Source organism: Ahaetulla prasina, unplaced genomic scaffold, assembly GCF_028640845.1.
Source record: "Ahaetulla prasina isolate Xishuangbanna unplaced genomic scaffold, ASM2864084v1 Contig209, whole genome shotgun sequence".
NCBI classification, from domain to species: Eukaryota; Metazoa; Chordata; class Lepidosauria; order Squamata; family Colubridae; genus Ahaetulla; species Ahaetulla prasina.
In genome coordinates, this window is record NW_026681964.1 from 1 (window position 1) to 14,139 (window position 14,139).

Here is a 14,139-nt window from a genome sequence, read left to right on the forward strand (position 1 = left end):
TGCACCGAAGACCACAGGTAGCCAGTGCAGCCTCGCAGGATTGGTGTTATATGGGAGCCACGAGTGGCTCCTCTATCACCACACTGCATTCTGGACCAACTGAAGCCCCCGGGTGCCCCTCAAGGGGAGCCCCATGTAGAGAGCATTGCAGTAGTCCAGGCGAGAAGTGACGAGGGCGTGAGTGACTGTGCATAAGGCATCCTGGTCTAGATAGGGGCGCAACTGGCGGACCAGGCGAACCTGGTAAAAAGCTCTCCTGGAGACGGTCGCCAAATGATCTTCAAAGGACAACCATTCATCCAGGAGAACACCCAGATTGCACCCTCTCCACTGGGGCCAATAATTTGCCTCCAACAGTCAGCCGTGGTTGCAGCTGGCTGTACCGGGATGCCAGCATCCACAGCCACTCAGTCTTGGAGGGGTTGAGCTTGAGCCTGTTTCTCCCCATCCAGACCCACACGGCTTCCAAACACCGAGACAGCATTTCAACAGCTTCATTGGGGTGGTCAGGGGTGGAAATGTACAGCTGGGTGTCATCCGCGTACAGTTGATAACTCACCCCAAAACCACTGATGACCTCACCCAACGGCTTCATATAGATGTTGAACAGGAGAGGCGAGAGAACTGACCCCTGTGGCACCCCACAAAGGAGGCGCCTCGAGGTCGATCTCTGCCCCCCTGCCAACACCGTCTGCGATCGGTCGGAGAGATAGGACGAGAACCACCAAACACGGTGCCTCCGCTTCTAAACTCCTAAATAGAATAGAATAGAATTCTTTATTGGCCAAGTGTGATTGGACACACAAGGAATTTGTCTTAAGATTTTTATATTTCATCACTGAATTTGCTGTTGTTTCTGGCAGCATCATTTAGTGGATTCACAGAGCAACCTTCTGTTCAAGAATAACTCCCATTAAATACATTAGATAGCAAATATAGGATTGCAATCTATACCTTTCCTTCAAATGGAAAGGTAAGTAGCATTACTATTACTACTAATATTACTACAACTATCACTGAGGATGACCAGCCAAAAGGACAGAGTTCAGAAGGAGCACAGTAAAGAATATGAATTTGTTTACAGCTATTTCTGAATGTGTACAGAGAAGCGCAGGAATGTTTGAACATGTGTTGGGACTAGTCAGTGAGTTTGGGGTCAATCACTCCTTCCTAATCCAATCTTGAATCTTGAACCCAATCAAGATCTAAGGTCCCTGCAGATTTTCCAGAGCCACAATGACTTCAAAAAATCAGCTCAGTTCTCAAACAGCATAGACTCAGAAATCCAAAGCTTTTTCCACACCAGCATGGAATTATTATAAGGAGTGCTCAGAGTGGAAAATAGGCATCAATTTTTATCAGAAAAATATTGTTCTGTTGCCTTGTGAGCGCTTGACTTACTGGTAACTTGTTTTCAATTTATTAAAAACCGCAACCCCATACACAATGTGGAAAATCTGATCATAGATTTTTCCAAATAATTCTTATCAGGTCTTTCCCCAAAATTGGACAAATTCTAAATATGTGGATTTCATTTCTAACATTTCTCTGCAATTGCCAGGCTGACTGTAATGGAAGAACACACATCTAGAAGTTGCCAAAATTGGAGAACATTGTGTTAGGCTAGTGTTTCTTACACTTTTCTATTTCAGGACTCCTTCCCATTTTTAAAAATAATGGAGGACCCCAAGAAAGCTTTTGTTCGTATGGGTTGTATTTATATATATTTTTAGCATTTACACATTCAAATTGGTGCATTGGCTACTACCACTTCTCACAATTATTTGATGGGATTTTAATATTGTATTATTTTTCAACCTAGGCTGGCAAATAGTTTGGGATCCCTGAGACGATGTTGGGGATCCCAGAGGTCATACAACCCCACTCCAGATGGTGGAATTTAGCAAGAAAAAGTGAGTAGGCAGAATTTTGGACCTGCAGGATGCTTAGAAATACATCCCTCCCAAAAGGCTCCATCCCAACCAAGGGGGTTTCAAAGATTTTACCACTGCTTGATGTACACACCTTCTGCTGCGCCTGACTTTCCATGCATGTGCTTTGCTCTTTTGCGTGCTTTCCGCTGGCGCCCGGCCACGAAAATGTGGCTAAATAGGACAAGCATAGTGCTGGGGCGGATGGGCAGGCCCACCTGCGATTTCCACTACCGGTTTACATGAGCTGGTACAAACCGACTAAATACCACCACTGCTCCTAATAAACCCCACTAAGCTGTAGCTGTAGCATTTCAATATTTTACAAATGTCTTATGGTTAATGGTGGTGTCCAAGTTGCACTCTTGTAAATAAATACAATTTGTTTTGCTTTTCTGGTGTACTTACGCTTTAATTAAACAGTTTAAAATATTGAATTGAGGTGGGACAGGAAGGCTGATAGAGAGCAAAGGAAATTTCTTTGGGGCATATTTGTTTTGCTCCAAATGCTCCATTGCCTGCAACTAATGTGTAAATACAGTAAGTTCAGGTTACAAGTTATATTGTTTTTTGCTGCTCCTTTCTGGTTCCTTTCAAGTAACACTTTTATGCTATACTGCCTTGCTTCCTTCATGGAATTTAGAATCAATAAGTATTTCTTGCATATATTTGCAGATGAATTTAAGAACAAAGCAAAAACTAAATAGACCTTCAATAAATATGTTTATAGAAGAATATTTCTCAGGAGCTTATTCTAGCAAATAGAGCTTTGAATAAAATTAAGTTAGCATGTTTCTTCTAAAGGATGACCTTCCTACATAGATTACCGGTACATTGAAATAAAGCATCTAAAACAGGATTAACAAAGACTAGCATTCATAAATTCATTGCATTCCCTATTTAAACAATGTAAATCTCCAAGCTATTAATTCAGTGAGCTTGTTATATTTGCAAATTTTCCCAGCATTTTGGTTTGGAATCTGGGCAAAGGTTGCCCTACCCTGGTACTCATCTGTTCTATCAGAGGAAATACAATATTGTCACGGATCAAAGATGAAAATTATCAGATCCTGGGGAGCCACAGACATACCCCCAAATCACTCAACTTTGCTAGGGTTGCTCTGAAGCTTCTGGATAACCCCTTGTAGAACATGTTGCAATAATACAATCCAAATTACTGAAGCAATCTTTTCTGCTGCCTCAAGATTTGGAAAAAAGCACTTTGGCAACTGTGAGGAAAAACCTTACATTTTGTCTCATTCTTTGGTTTCAGTTTAATTTTTAAAAAGTGGTCGGAGACTCTGACTTGCATTTAATTCAGCTCAGTAACACTCAGCAAGTTTTCCCTTGCAACAAATTCCCAAATTAAGTTTTCTTTCATTATGTAACCTTCCCGCTATTTTGGCAAAGGCATTTTTAAAAACCATGTAAAAGTTGCCGTGTTTATATGTAATAACAGCATCCACTTGATGTATTGAAAAGAGGATGCTAATGGATCTGTTTATCATAGACTGGATCAGGTAACCCTGCAATTCTGTTCCTGTTACTCTGAGCACAGTAGGGAAAGGGGTAATTTTTTAATGGACAGGACTCTCTATGAGGTCATGCAGGCCAGTCATGAAGTACATTTACTTCTGTGTTAATGTAAAAGGCCCTTGGACTTCTAGTTTTCATATGAGAACACCAGTGATAGCTTTCAAAATTTTTTACTACCGGTTCTGTGGATGTGGCTTGGTGGGCATGGCAGGGGAAAGATACTGTAAAATTTCCATTCCCACCCCACTCCAGGGGAAGGATACTGCAAAATCCCCATTCCCTCCTGATCAGCTGGGACTTGGAAGGCAGAGAATAGATGGGATCCGAACTACTCAAAGTAGATCCGAACTACTCAAAATTTCCACTACCGGTTCTCCAGAACTGGTCAGAACCTGCTGAAACCCACCTCTGGAGAACACTCTTTCCTCCGTAAACTTCTGTTAAAGTAGAGAGCATGAACTATCCTTTAAGTGTGTGGTGACGCAGTGGTTAGAATGCAGTATTGCAGGCAAACTTTGACCAAAAACTGGAGTTTGATCCTGACCAGCTCGAGGTTGACTCAGCCTTCTATCTTTCTGAGGTCAGTAAAATGAGGAGCCAGATTGTTGGGGGGCAATATGCTGACTCTGTAAACTGCTCAGTGAGGCCTGTAAAGTACTGTGAAGTGATATATAGCAAGTACTATTGCTATTGTTCGTGCCATCCTGGCAGGAAAATGTTCTTGAGTCTAACATCTCTGGAGGGAGTCAGATTGAGAAAGCTTTTTCTTGCAACTGGTCAAGGTCCGGATTTTAAAGAAAAAGAAAAATGGGTTTAGGAAGGACAAGGTCACAGAACTGAGGGAAGGGATCAAATGATGATAACAGCATTGCAACAATCTGAGCCCTGTTCTGCCAATTTTGTACTTGTATTGTGACTGTCTTGTTTCATCCCCTTCTGAATAAACGAGATGGTGAATAGAGGGCGCCTGTCAAAGTTACTGTGCACCAGCACTCTATGGTTCTTCACAAGAAAGTATCAGTCAATGGAAGAGGAAGATACTTTCTCCCAAAGCTTATTTCTGAGTATTAGAGTTGAATACTGCCTCCATATTGTAGAAAGTTAGCACCCACCCTTCTCCTAGAAGAATGGAATATTCTGAGAAATATTAAAAAGGCAGAATATTATATTTCCCTGGATGAGAAATGGAGAAACATGCTCTTGGAAAGCAGCCCCCACCTTTCTTAGTAGATGTCAGCACTTAAGGGATAAAGAGATAGCTAGCTCTATTCATAAGCAAATTCCCTGCAACAAGATCCGAACAAAGATAGGATTAGCCCACAGCCACCATAGGAATTGCCCAACAAGGCCCTTCATTGCATCAGCCAAATGTCAACCAAACTTAGCTCAGACAAACTCTTAGGATTTGTGCATGGCCCCATGAGAGTCTGATAACAAGCCAATAGAATACATGTTCTTGCACAGGAACAGGAATCTCAAGTTTAAAGCCCAAGAGAAGGTATAAATACCACCCCACTCTCAACTCCATGTGGTCAGCTGCACCAGAACCACAAAGTGGTCTTGTTCATCAATAAATGGACCCTCTTTCCAATCAGACTCCAGCCTACATTTTGTCTCCAATGCCTTCAGTTCAGATTGGAACTGAACCAGATGGATATTTCTTCCCACAAAATCTATGAAGGCAATGAATAATTTTCCTCAATGGCCATACTGGGGGTATGTATAAGTCAACAATGTTAAAAGCCTGTGATGATCAGGCAACTCAGCTGGAATCACCCAAGGAAAAACAGCTTTTAAAGGGTTCTGACGATCCCAGCTGAGTTGCCTGATTGCCAGAACCTTTTAAAAGCATGCTTTTAAAAGATCCTGGCAATCAGGCAACTCAGCTGGGATCGCCAGAGGAGCCTTTTAAAAGCTTTTTAAAAGTATTCGGCCGAAGAGGTTGTAAAAAAAATGCTTTTAAAGGGTTCTGACGATCCCAGCTGAGCTGCGCGATCATCAGAGGCTTTTTTTTTCTTTTATCACTTTGTATGTACACTGAGAGCTTATGCACCAGAGACAAATTTCTTGTGTGTCCAATTACACTTGGCCAATAAAGAATATTCTATATTTCATTAACAACACATTCTTGGTTAAAGCAAGGGCTAGAGCTATACTTTAGTCAAGAGTTCTTATGAGTAGTTTATGTTAGTGATTGAAAATAGCCCAACATTATATTATTAAGCAGTCCTTTGCACATGGATTGTCTGTTCCTAACCATGTTAAAAAAGGAGTGGGACTATATTTTTTGCCCTTGCTTTTCCAGATAAGGATTATATGAAGCTTCTGTATAAATAGTCAATATTTGGGCAGCTAACTAAAAGGAAACTACACTGGAAGTCAGATAGATGAAACCATAAAATCCCAGCAGTGCTGGAACTAGACAAGTGGTCATTTCAATCTTAGTAAACCAAACTTCCTCTGTATTTCTGTGTTCCAACATGTTATCACACTATTATCAGCTTTTTAAAAAAGCCTTTAGCAATGCAATTTAGATTACATGGTTATTGGCTTCATACTGATTAAATGTTTAAAGAATGACATTATTGCACAACGTGTACCTTAGAGTGCTTCATTTAGTGAACGTTCAAAATTAAAATGGCACTGAAAAAAGTGACTTATGACCATTTTTCACAGTTACAACTTTTGTAGCATCCCCATGTTCATGTGTTCAAAATCCAGATGCTTGGTAAGTGGTTCATACTTGTGACTATTGCTGTGATCCAAGATCATGTGACCACCTTTTGCAACCTTCTGAGAAGCAAAGTCAATGGGGGAGCCAGATTCACTTAACAACTGGGTTTACTAACTTATATCAAACGCAGCGATTCACTTAACAGCTGAAAGAAAGGTCTAAATTTAAATATCAAAACTCACTTAACAAATTTCTCACTTAACAACAGAAAGTTTTGGCTCAAGTGTGGTTATAAGTTGAGAACTACGGTACCTGTATTTACCCTTTATATAGCCTATTCACAGTACATATTACATATTATTTCTATGAAGTCCCATTTCCCTCTACTTTCTTGCTTACATTCCTTTTCACTTTAGTTACCCATTAGCACAGGGGTCCCCAACCTTGGCAACTTTAAGACTTGTGGACGTCAACTCCCAGAATTCTTATTTATTTATTTATTTATTTATTTATTTATTTTTTGTCACAACAGTATACACAAACAAATGTCATAGATAAAACAGCATATCTTGAAGAATATATATATATATATATATAATTAAAATTATGCATCAACTATATTAATTGGATATAATGAAGGGAACAATAGGACAGGAACGGTAGGCACATTTGTGCTCTTATGCATGCCCCTTATAGTCCTCTCAGGAATGGGGTGAGGTCAATAGTAGACAGCTTTTGGTTGAAGATTTTGGGATTTTGAGTAGAGACTATGGAGTCAGGTAATGAGTTCCAAGCATTAACAACTCTGTTACAGAAGTCATATTTTCTGCAATCAAGTTTGAATTCTGGGAGTTGAAGTCCACAAATCTTAAAGTTGTCAAGGTTGGAGACCCTGCATTAGTGCACACATGCTCTTGCTCTTCCCACATCTATGCCATCCAGCACATAAACAATTTATCAACTTATCTTTTAATGAAATGGATAATTCAACTTCCTCCTGGTTTTCTTACCTTCACTTTTGTAACTGGGGATGAACTCTATTGAGAGCACGTTCTTTGCTATTCAGCTGCTGCCTAAAAGATATGTGTGCAGGCGTGCACATGTGTGCCCACACACAAACAGTATTCAGTTTCTTTCATTTATCATTTTGGTCCTTGTAAATATTTACATGCCATAAACAAATCTTACTTCCATGAGTTAAGCAAGTCAAATCTCTCTTCTAATTTAAACAAATAGCAATGCTTTCATATTCATTTACGTTTCTTTTCTTTGGTTCATGCATGCTAAATTTATGTATTTATTAAGTACAAAGTGATAGTGATTTACTTGATTGTCACTAATGAAAACATTTCAATATGTTTAAGTTGTTTAGACTGCAATATATCTACAGTCTGTAATCATGAAGTGTAGAATAATGGCAGTGAAATTAAATATTAGAAGAAATATTTTCCAAAATTTCCCCAGAAGCAGCTCTCATGGAATCTCACCATGTCTGAATACTTTATAAAGAGATAAGATCTAGAACCATAAAGCTATTAAACCTAAATGTTCTATTTCCATAAGGAATGAGGAGAATGCAATAACTAGTTCCAGCTTAGAAAAAAATATTTTTTTAGAAATTCACTTCACTATTTGTTTGAATGGCAATTTTTGGTATCTCTAGAAATGGATATTAAAAGAAATATAATGCCAAATAGTCCATAAAGAAATAAAAACTAACTAAACTAGAGAGAGTTGTAAGTGATTGCAGCTGTTGGTTGTAATCCCAAATTAAGTGTTTGCCTATAGCAGGGCTGCCAAACTCACATCGTCACGACAGTATCACGTGATGTATCGGGATTTTTTTCCACTTTGCTAAATCAAGCATGGGCGTAGCCAGCGTGTGACACAACTGGTCAGCAGGCTGGAAGTTTGACAGCCCTGGTCTATAGTATTAAAATGTAGCCGTTCTAAACTTTTATCCTTCTACTTCAAATTAGAATATGGGTAAATGTTCACTAAAACCCTCATGTTTTTTTTCTTGGAGCTAGTTACGTGTTTTGGTGATAACAAGCTGCAGACTCCCAAGAAACACCCAATGAAATTTATACCTGTAGAATATACAATTATCCCAATTCTTTCTTGCTCCATCAGCCATCAATTGGACACAAAACCAGGAAATCTGAAAGGCACTATCACTACTATTCTATCCTAGGTCAAACACATTAATATAAGAAGTATATTAAATAAGTCAGCCCTAGTGTTCCCACCAGTGCCAGTAGGCAGGAGAGTGGTCAAAATCTGGTCTATAATTCACACTGCATCATTCTTATTCAACTAGCTACTTATGCAAACACAGAAGATGGCCATATATAGGTAGCCCTCAACTTGAGCAGAATAGAACCCCAAATTTCCATTGCTAAGCCTGGCAAGTGAGTTTTGCCCCATTTTATGACCTTTTTTGCCACAGTTGTCCAGCAAATAACTGTGGTTGTTAAGTGAATCATGTAGTCATTAAGTGAATCTGGCTTCCACATAGAGGGTGCACCAAAAGTCAACTGCGTCAAAAGTCAAAAGCAGGAGGTCTTTTCTACTACTTGAGGCCTGCTGGCCACATGACTAAGCAAGTCTTTTATCAGAAGTTGGCGAAAATGTTTTTAGATTTCACTTTCTTACAGCTTTGCCATCATCTGAATAAAACACTTTGGCTTCTCTGCCAGTGGGTCAGCCTCTTTTGGGCCTCTGGAGATCTTCAAAAAGTAAGTAATCCATGGGAAATGGTGTGGGAAGAAGTGGAATTCTGGACGCTAGCAAAGCAGGCTCAGTCTGTGGAGACACGGCAGGGCAGGATGGGGGGGGGGAGGAAGCAAATGTGGGGTCCCCAGGAGTATGGGGTATCTCAGTGGATGGTGGGAGGCCTTGGATGGCCTGCTCCAGCACTAGGCCCCACATGCTGTTCCCAAGCCTGAGATACCTCATGTGCATTTAATGACCTGCACATTTGATTAACAAATGCATTGGGGAAAGCAGGGAGTGATCATGTTCATTTAATAAGATTCAATCAAACAAATCCTTGGGTTATTAATGTAATTGGCAGGCTCATAACTCGAAGATTACCTGTATAATGAGAGTGAAGGTGGGTCTCAGGAAGTCCTGCCTTAGCACTTGGCCACCACAGGTGTCCCCAGCACAACTCCCATGTCATGCCCCTGTTACCACTCCCATACCAGCCATGTCCACCATGACCATGCCCCACCAGCCCTCAAGGTCAAACACAACCCTGATGCGCCCTCAATGAAATTGAGTTTGACACCCTGTTCTAGAGGATCGCAAATGACTTCTTTCTGTTCTGTTGGTCATTCATGGCTTTTGTACTTAATTCAACAGCTGAAATTTGGAAGATCCATCCATGATTATAAAATAAAAGATACACAGAAGCAGCTTTTGATTTCACAATGATAGTGGAAGTAAAGAACCAGAGCCTATAGTTGCTACTTTAGATACAGATTATGTACATTCAATCTGTAGATTACCCAATGGGCAATGCATCAGAGGTCTGTAGTTACCACAAGTGGTCTAGACACTGACAAACTGATGTGAATGTTTATGAGGTCCTAGTTGGCTTTTAAAAGAGAATGGGTAGTTTTCTAGCAAGTCTCACTTGACTCAAAAAGACTATTCCTGCCTCTCCAAATGACACATAGTTATATTTCCCGTAGATTATCAAAATTGGTGGAACTAGAAGGACATCTCATACAATGCCTTGCTTTGAGAGATGGACAAGCCTCATAATTCAGGCTGGCCAAGAAGTGTACAGATCTTTCTAAGAATCAGAGGCATATTCAAAAGATTAGTGAGTCACCAATATTTTGCAGCCTACAATCCAGACATAGTCAAAATAAAGATAATGGCTGGAATCCATTAATACAAGTGTTCTATTTATATCAACATCTAGGGTATCAACAGGAGGACTGGATTACTCAAGGCTCATTTAAATTGTCCAATCCTATAGATTCTCAGTGAAGATTCCTTGACTCCTGCTATCTATTACAAAACTTGCTACAGTTAGTTTAAATTACAAAACACAATCAGTCTGCTGTTTCTATTTTTGACTTTAGCTGCTGTTTATTTTTGACTTTAGCTTTCTACTGTATTTCAAAAAGGGAGACCAACAAATATTTGTTCTTTTCTACTTCCTAGCAAATTTTTGGTTTTGCTGTTTTTGTTGTTAGTTGCGAAATCATGTCCAACTCATCACGACCCCATGGACAACATTCCTCCAGGCCTTCCTATCCTCTACCATCCTCTGGAATCCCTTTAAGCTCACGCCTACTGCTTCAGTGACTCCATCCAGCCACCTCATTCTCTGTCGTCCTATTCTTCTTTTACCCTCAATCTTTTCCAGCATTAGACTTTTCTCCAGTGAGTCCTTCCTTCTCATTGGGTAGCCAAAGTATTTGAGTTTCATCTTCAGGATCTGGCCTTCTAAAGAGCAGTCAGGGTTGATCCTCTAGGACTGACCGGTTTGATCGCCTTGCAGACCAAGGGACTCGCAGGAGTCTTCTCCAGCACCAGAGTTCAAAGGCCTCAATTCTTTGGCACTCAGCCTTTCTTATGGTCCAACTTTCACAGCCATACATTGCAACTAGGAAAACCATAGCCTTGACTATACACACTTTTGTTGGCAGGGTGATGTCTCTCTGCTTTTAGTATGCTAAATTTTTTGGTACAAGTTAATTAATGCTACTTTTGTACCAGACAGAATGCTTTTGAATGTCTGCAAAAAAATAAATAAAAATCACACACCATTTGAAGCCCATTACAGACATAGCCTAAAAAAAAGGTCACATTTTATATACCCCTTAATATTGTTTTTTGGATTTTTAATCACGAACAATTCTTGGAAACTCAAAAGCTTGCAAACTATTTTGTGTACGTTGAAGATTGCTTTGATATAGCAAGTGTTTTTTCAGGTGCATTTTTTATATGTTTCAATTATCATCTTCTGTCCAAGGAAATATGTTTGCTTAAATTGGCATCTTTAGAGTTTTTCATGTTGTCTGCTTCAGTTAGCTCTTGGAACCTGGAATTGCTTTTTCCTCATCTATGGAGGGACATTCAGGATTGTCCTGTCCCTGTATTGCCAAGAATGAATATCTCAGCCCTCCTGCCATGCTAGAGGAGAAAAAAAAAAATAGACATAATAATAAAACCATGAACTTCCGTGAGACTATGACATGCTTTCAAAACTCCCTTACCTGATATTGAGTCCAATGAAGTTCAACATATTAAACATGTAATCTCCACCAAACAGCATGCCAATATAAGCAACAGACACATTCTATAAAGAAAAAGCAGTGTGTGTAATTGCTACAAATGCCCACTATCGTAAGCTATAAAGCATGGTTAGCATGAATACACCCACTGACTCCTCTTTTTTGAAGGGCTTAGCTACTTAATAACAATTCTTCATTTCTTTATTGTTCATGTCTGAACCTAGAATATTTGCTACTTCCATCTACCTTTAAACACAAAACACAGGTATTGCTTGTTTATACCATCTTTTAATGCTTTGCTGTAGTTGGAAGCAGACTATCTTGCATCTGGGTAACACACTTGTAAATAAGCAACAGACACAGTAGATGAATTGGTAGGGAAAGGGGCAGTAGATACATTGCTACCAACCAAGCCATACACTTTCATGCAAATCTTATTTCAGTAGTCTAATGCCTTTAGACAAAGTATAAGATAAGAACTATGAAAAAAACAATCCTGATTGTGCATGACTTCATGGGTAGCGGAAGATGGAAAATCTACTATACTGTTCTGTCCTAAGCCCTCTTCAGTCATTTATCTGAATATCTAAGAACTTGAAAGTAAGTAAGAAACTAGGTCGAGAACAGGACCAGGCAGGCAACCTAACTTCTGGGTATTGAGCCAAGAGGCTCATATTTCTTTGAATGCAAATGTATCTCACTGTTTGAACTGCTGCTGTATCCATACTGTCTTCTATCTAGTTTCAAACCCTTATGTCTTGAAGTAGGGCATGATTTCCACTTGATAATCACTTGAGCTGTATATAATTGGATAAATTACTCCTGGCTCTTTTAGAGGCCGTAAGGCTCTTCAAATTTTTATATGTCCCCAGTACATTAGGGAAAGTTCTACAAAAACTGCCATCAAGACATTCATACACATAGTCATATAGGTCAAAGCTGTAGTCAGGACACAGGACTATCTTTTGCAGGTGGTTTTAAAAGTGGCTGGGTTCACACGTTACATGCGTATTTCTTAACTATGGCTTATAGTTAGTTTAGTTATAGGTTAACACTCTTAGCAGCCTAGTTCAGATCTAGTGCCAAATTATAGACCTTGCGATACAACCCATAATAACTGGATTCATGCATTATGCTAAAGCCAAAACAAACAATCCAGATTGACAATGTAGTGTAATGTAGTGTATTCAGCTACTGTTATCTAATATCAACTCCTTTTGGTTACTTACTTTTATAGCACCAACTACTGCCGTTGTTAGAGCAGAATTATAATGGCTGCAGAGAATTGTAGAATACATCAGAAGAAACCTAGCATTAAAAGCAAAAAAGGACTGCATAACTTGGTTTCCTGCTTTTTGTCAAATACTCAAATGAAGTAAGCCATAATTCTACATTGATACTCACTACCCTATTTTATGTTGAGTTTCAGTATTTAAAATAGCCCAAGCATAATCTAAAACCTGCTGCATTTGAAGATCTAATATAAAATTAGACAAACTAAAACTGAGCTTCTACTGATTCCATCATTTTTATACAGCACCAAGTATCCTCTGGAAACTTATCACCTGATTTGTAGGGTTTAAAAATGTGCAACATTATCAAGGGATTCCTGCTCTAATTTCACTGATGTGGCCAATGAAAATGTCCCAACGCAAGGTATACTGAAAAAGAATCAGAAAGCATGTGGAAATTATTTTTACTCTTTAATAAAAGATACTTAAAATGTTGTGCAGCATGATACAAAAGCTCAGTGATGGATTGCTACCGGTTCGCCCAGTTTGGGCGAACTGGTAGCGGCGATGGAGGCTCCCACCCGCCCGGACATCATCAAATATGGTCTGCACATGCAAGTGAACCGGTAGCAAAGGTAAGTGAAACCCACCCCTACAAAAGCTGTACTATGAGAACACTGCAGGAATCAATTGGATTTTTCTCTTTTTAGCTTATCTTACTTTCACCCGGTACAGTCAGCTGCAGCCGCGGCTGACTGTTGGGGGCGAGTCACTGGCCCCAATGGAAAGGGTGCGTAACTTGGGTGTTCTCCTGGACGGGCGGCTGTCTTTTGAAGATCACCTGACGGCCGTCTCCAGGAGAGCTTTTTATCAGGTTCGCCTGATTCGCCAGTTGCGCCCCTTCCTTGACCGGGATGCCCTATGCACGGTCACTCATGCTCTTGTTACCTCTCACTTGGATTACTGCAATGCTCTCTACATGGGGCTCCCCTTGAAGAGCACCCGGAGGCTCCAGTTGGTCCAGAATGCAGCTGCGCGGGTGATAGAGGGAGCCGCTCGTGGCTCCCATGTGACACCACTCCCGCGCAAGCTGCACTGGCTACCTGTGGTCTTTCGGGTGCACTTCAAGGTGTTGGTTACTACCTTTAAAGCGCTCCATGGTATAGGGGCAGGTTATTTACGGGATCGCCTACTGCCACCGATTGCCTCCCACCGACCCGTGTGTTCTCACAGAGAGGGACTCCTTAGGGTGCCGTCCGCCAAGCAATGTTGGCTGGCGACCCCCAGGGGAAGGGCCTTCTCTGTGGGGGCTCCCACCCTCTGGAATGAACTTCCCCCTGGACTTCGTCAACTTCCTGACCTTCGAACCTTTCGCCGCGTGCGGAAGACATATCTATTTATTCGCGTAGGACTGGCGTAGGATTTTAGTTTTAATTGGGTTTTTTACTGTTTTAATTATATTTTAACTTTGGCCAATTTAATAAGTTTTTTAAATATTATTTTATCTTGTA

General features: G+C 40.3%; 1 protein-coding gene across 1 annotated transcript; it reads right to left on the reverse strand.

The window, feature by feature from the left end:
- Positions 1–10,911: 10,911 nt before the first annotated feature.
- On the reverse strand, positions 10,912–13,022 carry LOC131187297 (UDP-N-acetylglucosamine/UDP-glucose/GDP-mannose transporter-like). Its single transcript, XM_058161560.1, has 3 exons — positions 12,626–13,022; positions 11,379–11,461; positions 10,912–11,295 (listed from the first exon to the last, which is right to left on the reverse strand). Exons 1-3 carry the CDS (start codon positions 12,731–12,733, stop codon positions 11,190–11,192), a joined length of 297 nt encoding a protein of 98 aa, XP_058017543.1. The 5' UTR covers positions 12,734–13,022; the 3' UTR covers positions 10,912–11,189.
- Between the last annotated feature and the right edge of the window lie 1,117 nt (positions 13,023–14,139).